General features: G+C 42.9%; 1 protein-coding gene across 25 annotated transcripts in view; it reads right to left on the bottom strand.

Moving 5' to 3' along the window:
* Window positions 1–8,078, bottom strand: part of ABI2 (abl interactor 2) — a 53,138-nt gene extending 45,060 nt beyond the window's left edge. For 4 of the 25 annotated variants that reach the window (XM_065751045.1, XM_065751047.1, XM_065751049.1 and 1 more), the window contains exon 1: window positions 7,837–8,071. In XM_065751045.1, the coding sequence (XP_065607117.1) occupies window positions 7,837–7,953 (117 nt within the window). In that variant the 5' untranslated portion in view covers window positions 7,954–8,071. Of the gene's footprint in view, window positions 1–7,836 lie in introns of all 25 variants that reach the window. The other 21 variants (XM_065751037.1, XM_065751041.1, XM_065751040.1 and 18 more) reach the window with 9 other exon arrangements.
* Window positions 8,079–12,552: the final 4,474 nt, after the last annotated feature.

Genomic DNA, 12,552 nt, shown 5'->3' with positions numbered 1-12,552 from the left:
AAGGGTTATATGCCTTAGATGGGCTTCACGAGGTTCACACAGACCCACCACTTAAACCCATCAAGGTCTCTCTAAAAAGTTTTATCAAAATCAATGTAAATAATATATATCTATAAAAGATATGCAATATTAAAATTTTAAGCAGATCACAACAGTTCTATTAACTCACTCCATGAAGTCGCTTTGAGCTTGAGAAGTACCCTGAAGTTGGAGATGGTTTAAAGTAACTGTTACCACCACAAGACAACTGTAACAGAGATACACTGTCTACAGATAACTTGCTACTTTCTATTACCCAGACTTGTTTTGTTTACAGATGCACATCAGATACAAAGTGACTATAGTGGGCAGCACAGAACACTTCATATAATGGGCATGAAGCTCCATCGTGGATAAAGTCAAAACAAATAAAAAGTAAAAACATACAAAAACAAAAGATAAAGCTGCTTTTATTCTCATCTATTATTTAAAACATCCAGCCATTTTCTTAGAATCCCATTAAACACCAAGCCTTAGCCAGAGCAGTAATGCCACACATTAAACTGAGTAGCACTACCAAACCAAACTGTATGCCTGTACTTTACTAAAGAAAAGTGGAAAACTAGTGTACGTTATTCATACTCTTCACAAGCTTATTTGCATATTATTATAATCAGATTATTTAATGTATTGCATGTCAAAAATAACTGCCCTGTTTTCCAGGTGCTTTTCACAGAGATATTTTTTAATATCTCTGATGTCTGTCAACCACCTCAGGCTTCTGTTTGGCTACAACCAACATAGAGAATAAGAAGTTGTTTTTTGTTTTGACCACTTCTCCTTTTAGATATATTTACAACTGACAATGACAGTACACTTTCCATAATGGCAGGGTATCTTTAGTAATATGTTATATAACAGGGTTGGTCTTTTTTTTTTTCCCCACTTGTGTCCCCCTCAGTTTATCCTCCAGACAGATATGAGTACAATAACTGATTGAAGAGAGCTATTCAATTCAGGATATTTAACATGCTTACCTTTCCCACAAGATGCAGCAGGCACTTCCTATAACTTCTCTACTTAGGCAAAGGACAAACTTTTGCAACCTGCAGCAAACACTCACATGTGCTACTTCTACAAACAAGCTCTATTTCTTGTGCTAACATACAAACTTACCACCCAGTTTAAAAAAAAAAATCAGAACCAATTGCAAAGCTGGCAATATCCGCTCTCTCTCAAACTTACAGCACTGAAAAGACACACTCCAAAGTCATTTTGAGAATTGGCACTGTGCATTCAGTAAACACACAATATTTAAAAATTCCTCAGTTAAATAACAACTTTTAGTTTTTTAGTGTGCTTTTTATTAACAGTAGGCTACTCACTAGTAAATGGCTTTGCAAGCTACGTTTGGTAAAGTGACTAAAATTTTCCGTTTGGAAAGAGATTAAAAAATACAAATTCAGTATCACAAGTACACTGAGATTGCTCTATCACACAGCTCATACTCACTCCTCTTTCAAAAGTCATTCATTACCTGAAGGCTATCTGTCATGATCTTTTCACATTTAACAAGTTCAGCCCCAAGTACTCAGTTTTCATGAGGGGAAAAAACAAACAAACAAACAAACAAACAAAAAAACCAATTGATACATTCACTACTAGCCATCAAGCCTGTAGAACAACACTGCTGCCGTACAATAGATTGAAATAACCACATTTGATGCTCATGATGTGGAAAAGCTTCCCTTTACTTTATCAACCTAAGAGCTTACTGCCACCAGCAGGGATGGTTCCACTCCTTCACTTCCACATTCCCCTGTCCTCCTTGGCTCCGCAACATCACTTCTAAAAGAACAATGTTTTTCTTGTCCTAGTTAGCTTTCTGCTTGTTTGGACAATCGGACTGGCTCACCAAAGCCCAGATAAAGACCAGACCTAGCACTGGGTTACAGGCAGCATCAGATGCTAGATGCACTCAGGGACCCTGCCTCTAACACCAGTACAATCTGCTATTTGCAGCTCCTGGGAGGCATTGCTCTTATTTCTAACCACCTTATGATTCAGTTTTCTGCACAGGTAAAGGGAAGAATTTATTCATTGTGCAATTTTCAAGGCAAGATTTCAAATCTACAAGACACAGTACTTCTCAGGACGGTTCACGGGCAGCCTATTCAATCCCAGTGCTTCAGAACTGGGCAAGCCTAGAGCAGGCCTTCATAAATCTCAGTCTGAATGCCTCTTAGTATTCCTGTCCCCAGCACAAAATGTATAGCCACCAACAGCTGGCAAAGCACTGAACCACAAGAAAACTGGTATTGGCCCTGCACTGCTGGAAAGACCAGGGCAGTTGGCCTCAAGCCCTCAATCCCATCAGGGAAACTTGAAATCCAGCACTGACAAGCAAGTAAATACACTTTTCAAATTTCCCTCTCATAAGTCACACTGTAACAAAACTTAGATCATTCTAGGTAATTAGGATTGAAAAATTTCTTCAACTGAGAAATCCAAATTAAAACTGCCTTCTTCTTCACTGAATACAATGAATCCATTTATACTAATATCAAAACACAAAATCTCACCAAAATTTTTGCAAAGTTTATCCAATACTTCACCAAAAAGATTGACCTAAACAATATAATACCTAATGAAGCGTATCAACCTCCCAGGAATTTGCCAGACAATTTTCTTCCAAAAAAAAAACAACAAACAATCAAAAAATTAGGATCACCAGCTCGCTTATTGCTTTTTTCCAACAGAATTCATAATATGGCAGATGGTATAAAGATATAAAAGAACAGTAATTCACAGTACAGGAAATAGTACTTCTAAAGCTTATGCATTTATGGAAATACCAGTTTGAACATTGAAAGGAACAAACTCAAAGCATTCTGATAATCAAGGCATGCAGAGTGAAATTAGCATCTTCAAACAAAACCATCTTGGGCTTCCCTAAAATCTGTTGAAATAGCAATTTAAAAGCCACGGTTTGATCTTCTAAATGTGCAGCTTTAAATACTTGGTATGACCTACAGTATAAACCAACTCCAGTAAACCAGCAGCCAACTCAAAAACAGACAGAAAGCTTACGAACTATTCCCAAGAATTCCCACAGAGTTCATAAAAATTTAAGCAATAAATTCATAACTAAGTTTAAAAGTATCCTAATAAAAAAAAAATTCACAACTACCTATAACGCTTTTTAACTTTAAGGAAAAAACACATGCTTAATTTACGAGTTCAGTGCAAAGCCAACTTTGACTCTGCGTATAACCAAGGTACACAGGCTGACAAAGCCCCAAACCTAATAACTTCTACATCTCACACCGTAATTCACTGAACATCAAACATCTTCACAATGCTAACAGTAAACCAGAAATAAACAAAAAACAAGGACACGTATTTCAAACTGAAAGATCATTAAGAGCAGATATTACAATAACACCGACTAGGAAACATTACAGGAAAAGTGAAGAACATACAAAGAACACACGGTTTAGAGCACACCTCTGCAAATTTGACAGAACTTGTCAGTTATACACAGAAACCAGAAAATTAAAGTTTCTTATCTAAACAGGCAAAATTCATTTGCAAGAATACATTAGGTTAGTCACTTCAAGAAAAAAAAAGAACCATACTAACCTCAGAGAGCCCTTAAAGGAGAAAATGCACCTAAATTCAGTATTCTGTCATTACGTTCCATTACCTGATATGTAGCTTTACATTACAAAGCACAAGTAGTCCAAGAACTAAAATTCCAGACTAAAGTCATAGAGGAACAGTGAGGTCAGGGCTTGAAGTGGTGATTGAGCACCTGGTGAAGGGGTGTGGCTGGCCAGGGAGCACGGGCACATTGTTTGCACCTGTGTTCCCCAGCAGACCAGGAGGGGTGAGCACAGGTGCAGCCCCCAGGGCTCGTATAAGAGCCAGCCAGTGAGAGGAGAGCGTCTCTTGGACCTGGGCTGTTGCTGAGGAAGAGTGCTAGGCAGCCAGAGAGCCCCTTCACCAGTTGGGTGAGTGCTATTCTTCTTTCTGTACAGGAGGACTACTGGCTCACCTGTTTCTAGTGTCCTAAAGAACCTGCTAGAATTTTGCTTCTATGTGAGAAGGTATTCAATGAAAACCATACAAAAGGTATTCAACAAAATTTACAAAACTTTGTTTACTAACCAGTAAGTTGATTTCAGGTACACAGTTAATAGTGAAAACAGAGCACTTATGAAAAAGTACAGTAAAAGAAGCTATGAGAGCTTGGCATGTAGTCTTTGCTGAACAGCTGTTGCAAAGCATAGCAGGTAGAACTCATCTGTTTTCCAATGAAATAGTCAGCTGAATGTGACTAGGTAGGCATTTCTTCAAGTACTGACTAGAAAAGGTCTTGTGCATCACCACAGTGGTACACCACTTCCTGCCTTAAAAGCTCCAGTGCTAAGCCACAAAGATTAATGGCTGCAGTCACCAATCAAACACAAGCAATAGTAAATAAATATTAGTAAATTTATTAACAGCAAGATGCAGGGGATTGCTACTCTGAATTACAACTTATTGAATCTTGTTAAATTGTGCTTAGTAACAACAATCAAAAATAAACTAGAGGAGAAAGCTACAAAAAATGGAACTTGGAGCTAACAGTGCTACAAGGCTTACTTTTTAATAGCAACTTGTGTATTCATAAGCTTTATTTTGTCTACACACGGTGTTACTGTTATAACTCCTGCTACCCCTGATAAAATGGCTCATGCTATTACCACAACCACTCAATAAAAAATCAATTCCACTCTTTCTGAGCCCCTGTTTGAACTTGTGACACTATTAAATGAATTAAATTTGCTTTTCTGGCAAAACACAGCACAGTTAAAGCAGGTAGAAGTAGAGTGATAAATTCTTCACCAACCTTACCAGCTACTCTTTCTATTAAAAGAAAACCTAGAGGACTAGTCCTAGGCTTTGATTACCCCCACAAAACTCAGCAACCTACCAGCAAGTGCTATAGAAGGTAGCAGAGGTGCTGTAGAAGTTTCTGCAGCCACTTAATATTGTTGCAACCCAGGAAGGTACAGTATGTACTAAACTGCTGCCTTACAATTTTAAATCTAAGATGCATAACAATGCTGTTCTGTTTTTGATACTTTTAGCACAGTTATCTTTCATTAAGGTGATACATAACTCAAGCAAAGAGAACAAAGATCATTCTGGAACTTCTGTAAGTACATAAGGAATTGACAGTTCACAGAAGCAGAAACTTCTTGTTATGTGACTAAAGCTGTTGTAATTACAGAAATTACAGCTTCTATGCTAATGGATGTTCCATTCCCTTGTTGACCCCACTAGAAGATGCTGTCAAAGGTACAATGACTTGGTTTGGCTCAACAGGACCGGTTAAAATTAACAGGCATGTAGAAAACAATGAAGAAATTGATGAGCCTATGGACTGTAATAAAATCACTGAGAAACAAACACGTAATTTTCATCATTGTTTATTTAAATAGGGCTATCTGCAGGGTCTGCTGAAAGCAGGTACTTCTAATACCTAGAAGGATGGAGTACTTCACAACAGGAATAAAAATCTTCTTCCCAGCCTTTCCCTTACAAATATGAGAAGGTATCTCTGTGTAAGACTCAACACAATCATAGCAACCTGAAGACCGTGAAGTGAGACTTCCTCTCCGGAAGATATGTAGAGCACAACAGTCTTGAAAGACTAAGAAATCCAGAGCCTGTTTGAAGAATCTGGAGAATACAGCACACACACCTTCTGGATGCTGGACAGGGCACAGGGACATGGCTTTTTGCTTAGCTCTGCATGCTGGCTTTGCTCACCAAATTTAAAAGGGACAATCATTGTTGAAAAACATTGAATGAAAAAGTCATTTTTCTTAAATCCAAACAGCAGCTTTTCATCTTTCATTGCTGCAGTTCTGTTTATTGCGTATTTTCTATATTTCCTAGTCACTTATCACAAAATTTTAAGCTGATATGCTGCTCTGTCACAGACTTCAGAGAACTGTAACAATTCATTCAACATTCTCTGCTGCTAAAGTAACTGAACTCACTAAGTATCAATTACAAGTTGTATAATCAACCACCAATGTTTAAGGAATGTTTTCCATTTCATAAGTAGAAATCACACGGGTTGCAACCACCACAGCTCTCTGACTACAACCTGTCAATCCCAACATGTAAGAGGTTATGTGTTGCATTATTCTAAAGCTGCTATGTCATTGTTAATGGAGGCAGAGTGACGAAACACATTTATCTTAGCACTAAACTTCAAATTATCTTAAAAAAATGACCAATGCCTCTGTTTTTTGCAATAATTTATGTTCTTGACAATAAAATAACCTCAAGCACCAATTGGGCTTTCTTCTGACAAATACAGGCCAACCTAATACCTGTAAGCCCTGATCGCTGTGCAGCCTATCATCTATCAGATCAAACTCAAATCTCAGTCATACACTGAGCTCCTGCCAGGAGGCCTCAAGAATACCAGTGATAAAACCTTCAGTCAACAATGAAACATTCAAAAGATTACTGTAGAACAAGTTCATCTTCTGAAAGGTTTCCTGACTTTCAGGAGGATTACTCTCCCGTGCACTTACAAGCAATCATAAGCATGCCTTCAGCAAACCCAAGATGTTTTTAAAAATATAATTTAGACTTCCTTGGGTAAACTTATTTTTTGGAATTACTACTATTGGAAGGAAAGCCCCCAGTGATGTTAGTTGTATCCATTCACCTATTTCTACTCTTGCAGAAGGAAAACAAACAAAACAGCTCTGGGTATTAATCCCAATGAAGAGTTTATGCAGTTCTGACACTGTGGATGTAGGGTGAGTTCTCTGTCAGATTTGTTACAAGGACGTTCACATCACTAAATCCAGAATCTCCTCAAGTTGGACTCCTCTACAACAACCTCAGCCAGGAGTCTTTCTGCCAACTCTGAAGGCCAAAGCCTGTGACAATCACCTCGCTATGGTCCTCCGCTCCCCACCTGTTTTAAGATCTTTACTTTTTCAATCTGCGATCCCACACTGCACCTCAAAGTCAGCGCTCACAACACAGTTTTCTGCCATCCATTCTCACCTCCCTCTAGCAGCCCCGTGTTGCCGCGATGCTTGGACAAACTGCCAACCACCGCGGCGTGCTGCGCAGTGGCCAGGACCCACCGTGCTGCCCAAGCAAGAGTGGCTCCCTGCCTGCTCTCAGCAGCTGCCCGCACCCCGCTGCCCTCGGCTCAGCTGTTCTCATGGACTGCATGCCGGCTGCGGGAATAACCCCCTCTTTTCATCCTCTGTATGAAACGCCATGGAATCTTCCTCTGCAGTTTTTAGTGAAACAATGAAAGCGGAGCTGCTCAGTACAGATTTTATAACCCTTGGTTTACAAGAAGAGAACAGAAAAAGGTCACAGAAAGAACCAAACAAGCTGAATCCACCTCTTCCTATCTAGTTCTGACTTTCACGGCTCCTATTCCAGAAAAAAGACGCGTCTCCTTTTTTTTAAAACAGCGTAATTTAAATGCACGTGTGTCACTTTATAAGAACATGCTTCCATGTTTCGCTTAATGAACGTAAGTCACGCTACTTCAACGTACCGAATGCCATTAATCACACAATACAGCGCAGCCCTACGTTTGATGAAGGACCCCAAATCCGCCAAGGTTTCTCAACGAGGACGGCTGTTCCCTGAGCAGCCGCCTGTCGAGGTCACGGCCGCCGTTCCCCGACACCGCCAAACTGCCCCCGTCGTTTTCGCCCACCTACACCCGGCCCGACCCCCGGCCCTCAGCGCCCGCTCCCCCGCCCGCCTCCTTAGCACGGCCCCGCGCGGACCGCTGGGCGCTGCCGCCCGCCGCACCTGGATGTAGTTGGTCTCGCAGTACTCGGCCACCCGCTCCAGGTTCGTGTAGCTGTCGAACAGGGCCCGGCGCCCCCCCGGGATCTCTTCCTCCAGCAGCATTTGCAGCTCCGCCATCTTCACATCCTCTCGCTCCGACAGTCCGCCCCGCCGTCCGTCCGCCCGCCTCTGCCCTCCCGCCGCACCGCTCCCTCGCGCCGCTCCCCGCCGCCAGGCCCGGCCTCGCGCCGCGGGCAGGGAGCGCGCCAGACCCCCACCGCGCCGGGGGCGGGGCGCGGCCGGCGGCTCCTCGTGCGCATGCGCGCGGTCCCCCCCCGCCGCCCGCCTCGTGTCCCCGCGCGCCCACTTCCGGCCCGGAGGAGCGGGGCCGCGGCTGCGGGACGCCCCACCCGCGCGTGCCGCTCCGCGTGCCGCATGCCGCCGTCGCGCGTCCCGCAGCCCGTGCTTCCTCACCGCAGGTTCTCACAAACCTGGGGTTCCGCGTCCAAACGCACGGGTTTCACTGCAGTTAATGAATAAAGCCCAGGCATTATTATAGCATGTTCGGACAGATATGGTCTGAGCCTTTGCTGCGAAGGAAGAAAAGCCAACCAACGTCAAGCTGCCAAGTGATGCTACGCAGCAGGGGGGCTCACTCTGCAAAAGTTGGCCACGGTCAGACCTCCACCATTGGTACCAGTCTCCATCTCCCTCCTCCCCAGCATCATGCCGGCTGCTGCAGCCCCAATGGTTGCTCACGCCCACGCTCCCAGGCACTGCGGCCAGGCTGGAGGCAGGCAGAGGCTCCCCTTCTCCCTTCATTTACTTCTCAGGTGTCAAACCAAGCTGCCATTTGGCAGCTCCCCAATGAAGCTGCATGATCTTCCTCTTGACAAAATGAGCAGACTGTCAAGATGCAAAGAGGAAGGTTCTTCAAAGATGCTGCTCAGAGTTTACACTTCAGTTGCAAGCACCAGGCTGAGGGGAGGGGAGCTGCCATCACTGTGCTTCTGGTGTCGTGGGGGCCTGGCTTCACTGGAAACGTGTGAGGGCCCATCTGTTCACAGCCCTGCACTCAGCATCTGCACAACTCACAGGGAGCTCCCATGGCAGCTCAGGCAGCCCCTGACCCCACGGTGGCCCTGCCTGAGAGTTTTAGGGTATGAGAAAAGGCCTCATCTGAAGTATGTGTGCACAGCTGCCCAGCAAGTATCTGGACTAACCTGCCTGCATAATTAGGTGCTTGTTATCACAGCATGTTTACATTTTAATAGGGTACTCTTTTGTGGATTTAAATTTAAATATGAAGAGCCCTCCTGGCAGAATAATGGTTATCCTATAATTCTCTGTACACATACTGAAAATGATTAGAAGCAGTGTTTAAATTAGACCAACCAAATCCAACTACCACTTCCCTAGATTTACATAATCGACTTCCCATCTGCCAAGTGATATGCTAAACTAATTTTAAGTTTTTATACTCCCTGAGCCCCTATTACAGTATTCCACACGTTAACTTATCCAACTTTTAAAAATTCTGTTGTGCAGTATTTTTCCTTAGTACAAAAAGCTTCAGGACTGGGAAGCAAATGTATTTTCCACTTAAAAACACCAGGAAAAAGAAAGGTAAGCATTTAGCTTACTCCAAGTTCCCTCACACACATCAGTTTTTTACCTCTGCCCATCACCCAAGGGAGTCCCTGCACACAAAAACTTGCCCAGACAAGCAAATCATTTGCTCATGTGCAATCTCGCAGCTGGGCACTCTGTGTGTCCTACATACCACAGTCTGAATTACCAATTCTTAATTAGAGAAAAGTAATAATGGGGTAGCTTAGAGGCCACTATTTCTGGCACCACGGTAAGGCAATGCAATCAAAAGCCTCTTGTACTTTCTTTGCTATATGGAAGACGGAACAGCACAATCCCTACTCCCATTTGGGCAGATGACCTGGTCAGATCCCTGACACACCATGCTGCAGGTTTTTAGTTAATTCATGTAAGGAGCTCAGTTCCACCTTTATGATGTTCTCATCTCTGAACAACTTTTCTTTCACAAAAAAAATAAAAATAAAAAATAAGAAACATTCATGCTTGTAAACAGCAGAAACAAAAGTCTCAAATCCCTGTGCCACTGCATCATATGGAGCCTCACAGATCTGCACTCTGATGCCAAACAGATGGTCATGCATACTGACCGTATAAATAGGGCCATGCCCTTTAGCCAGTAGGTAGCGTTTACTGAAGGGATGGGGGAAAAAGAAAAAAATGGGGAAATGAAAAAAATATAGTTTAGCTGAAATATGTACCTTTGCTTCCTCAACAAAAATATAGTTGTGCCATACTGCTCAGTTTAGATAGCAGTGATCTGCCTGTGGCTGGATGCAGACCTTTGCTAGCCTCAAAATGCAAAGTACCTGAAGAGAAAAGCAGCACATTTAACATCCCAGGCTATGCCACAATCTCGGGGTGGACAGGTACAGAATGAGGCTCATACACATCCAAAGCCTGCCACAAATCCTGCTGTTGGGATCCCGTGGCATCTTAAGCACTCAGCCATCAGCCCTGGCTGTGAAACAGGGAAGAACCCACGCACCCTGCAGCTGCACATTCTCCTCCTGCTTCTGCAGGCATTCAGCAATTTACTGGGCAATCAAGATCGTAACCACAGATAACCTTTCTGCTCATGATAAACTGCTGCTGGGTAAAGTGCCTACTGTACACAGGGCACAAGTTACCCTCGGGGTAGTTTACATCTTATGGAAGTTCTTGCACTAACATTGTTATTTCAGAAACAGACAGAGGCAGTGTGTAACTGACATCCGCTACCTCACAGCACCTCTGGAGAGGCACAGGACATGCTGCAGACGCTCTGTCTTTCCGTACTAGGACATGTCTCATTCTAAATATCAAGCATTTTTTCTAAGAATTGAAGTTTTGTCTTGAATGTTATTTCAACATAGCACTGTGTGAGTAAGATAGAGCCAGTACAAGGGGAGAAGCTCTCCAAGGGAGGAAGAGGTCAAACTAAAGAGGAAAAATAATGATCTCTTCCTAACATTTCAGCTTTAAAGGAACACTGGCAACAAACTGTCTCAAAGACAAGCCAGCACAAAGCACAGCTGATCATCAGATTCCCTTCCAAGGTTCAAAGAACAAAGCACTCAGAGAAGGAGGGGGAAGGAAAAAACGTACCAATTTCTTTTTCTTTCCTGTCGGTATTCCTTCTCAAAGACAACAACCCAACTTTCAGTCCAATTCCATTCAGTCCTGATCCATCTGGCATCCCCCAGGTCCATCTGATATGACTGCTGAGGAGACAGACCCTAAAGGGTTGATTATGGAGTCAATGCTCTACTGCAGTGCATGGAATAATCACCCTTTCTCAACTATTTTTTCAGGCTCGCTACAGCCTCAATCAGATGTTAATGGCCTACTTATGCTTTTCTCATATTTGCATGTTTCCTCTGCAGCCTCAATGGTTAGAAACATTCTCTGAGGTTTCAGTTTCTTCCAGGTTTTAATTAAAGTTCAGATTCTTAGGTACACACATAACTCTGGGAACTTGGCCCCTGGTGCTTTTTTGATCCTGTCCTGTTTGTTTTAATCATGTTTTAACCACATAAACCACTTTAAAAAGTTTGTAGGGCTTTCTATATTCATAGAAGCCAACAAACAACTGTGTGTTGTTTCTGAAATCAGCATAACTCCTTTGCATGGGAAGGATAATAAATTGCATCTGTGAAGTCATCCTTTCTGCTTCCATCACACATCTGGTCAAGCACTTTCACTGGCTGCAAAGGGAGCTCCTCTTTGCACAGTTTCTGTTCACCATCAGTCTGCACCTTCATCTTTCTCTTTCCTGCCCTCGCCCCTGGGCTGCACCAGGGAGCATTCCAGCCCTTGCTGAACCCACAGGTACCTTCGACTGTACAGTAAACCCCTATCATTTTTCCCCCACCTCAGCCTGGAATTGGTTTAACAGAGCATTTACATGCAGAAGGCAGCCAGGCCTTCCTTGTCTTCTCTAAGGGGGAGCTTAAAGAACTCATATCTTTTGAAATCAGATACATCTCTGAATCACTACTGAGCTTTCAGCAGTAAAAATTTACAGTCTAAGTCATCCTCCTGCTGTTACAAACTAGTCAAAGTCACAAGGTCAGCATCCTGCTTTGTCCTGCTGAACAGATATAAGAGCAACAACAGTTCCCAGGCAATGAAAAACATGGCTGTGGTACAATGGATGGGGCCAAACAAGAGGCTGGTATTATTAAGTGTCTCTTTTTATCTGTTTTGAAGGTGCAGACACCAAAGGGCCACGACTTGCAACTGAAGCGGGCTTGATGCTCATTTGGTCTAAAGCAAATGCAATGGTTTAGCTGCTTGCTCATTTTAACTAGCTTAATCCATACCATGTCACACGCACACATACACACACACCCCTCTCACACTCTCTCTCTCTCTAAGGGTCAGATTGTGGATGATGCTTATTGCAAGTGACATTTCTGAATGCATGTATAGCAAAGGACTGAATATTACAGTTATCTATGAAAACAGTTGAGAAGAATAGACCAGTAAGGGCTTTAACACATATGATTATGTCTTGAAAACTTGAGAGGCAGGCAACACGGGTGACCACTACTGTCCATTACACCAGAGAACACTTGGCCACTGTTCTTCAGGTTCGATAAAATGGATCCAGAGCTACGTGGAAAAGAATGGCAAGCAGAATTTGTT

This window comes from Cyrtonyx montezumae, unplaced genomic scaffold (assembly GCF_038088225.1).
Source record: "Cyrtonyx montezumae isolate F1298 unplaced genomic scaffold, pur_monq_1.0 scaffold_7, whole genome shotgun sequence".
Classification (NCBI taxonomy): Eukaryota; Metazoa; Chordata; class Aves; order Galliformes; family Odontophoridae; genus Cyrtonyx; species Cyrtonyx montezumae.
The sequence above is the reverse complement of the archived record's forward strand: the minus strand, read 5'-3'. Positions and strand labels throughout refer to the sequence as shown.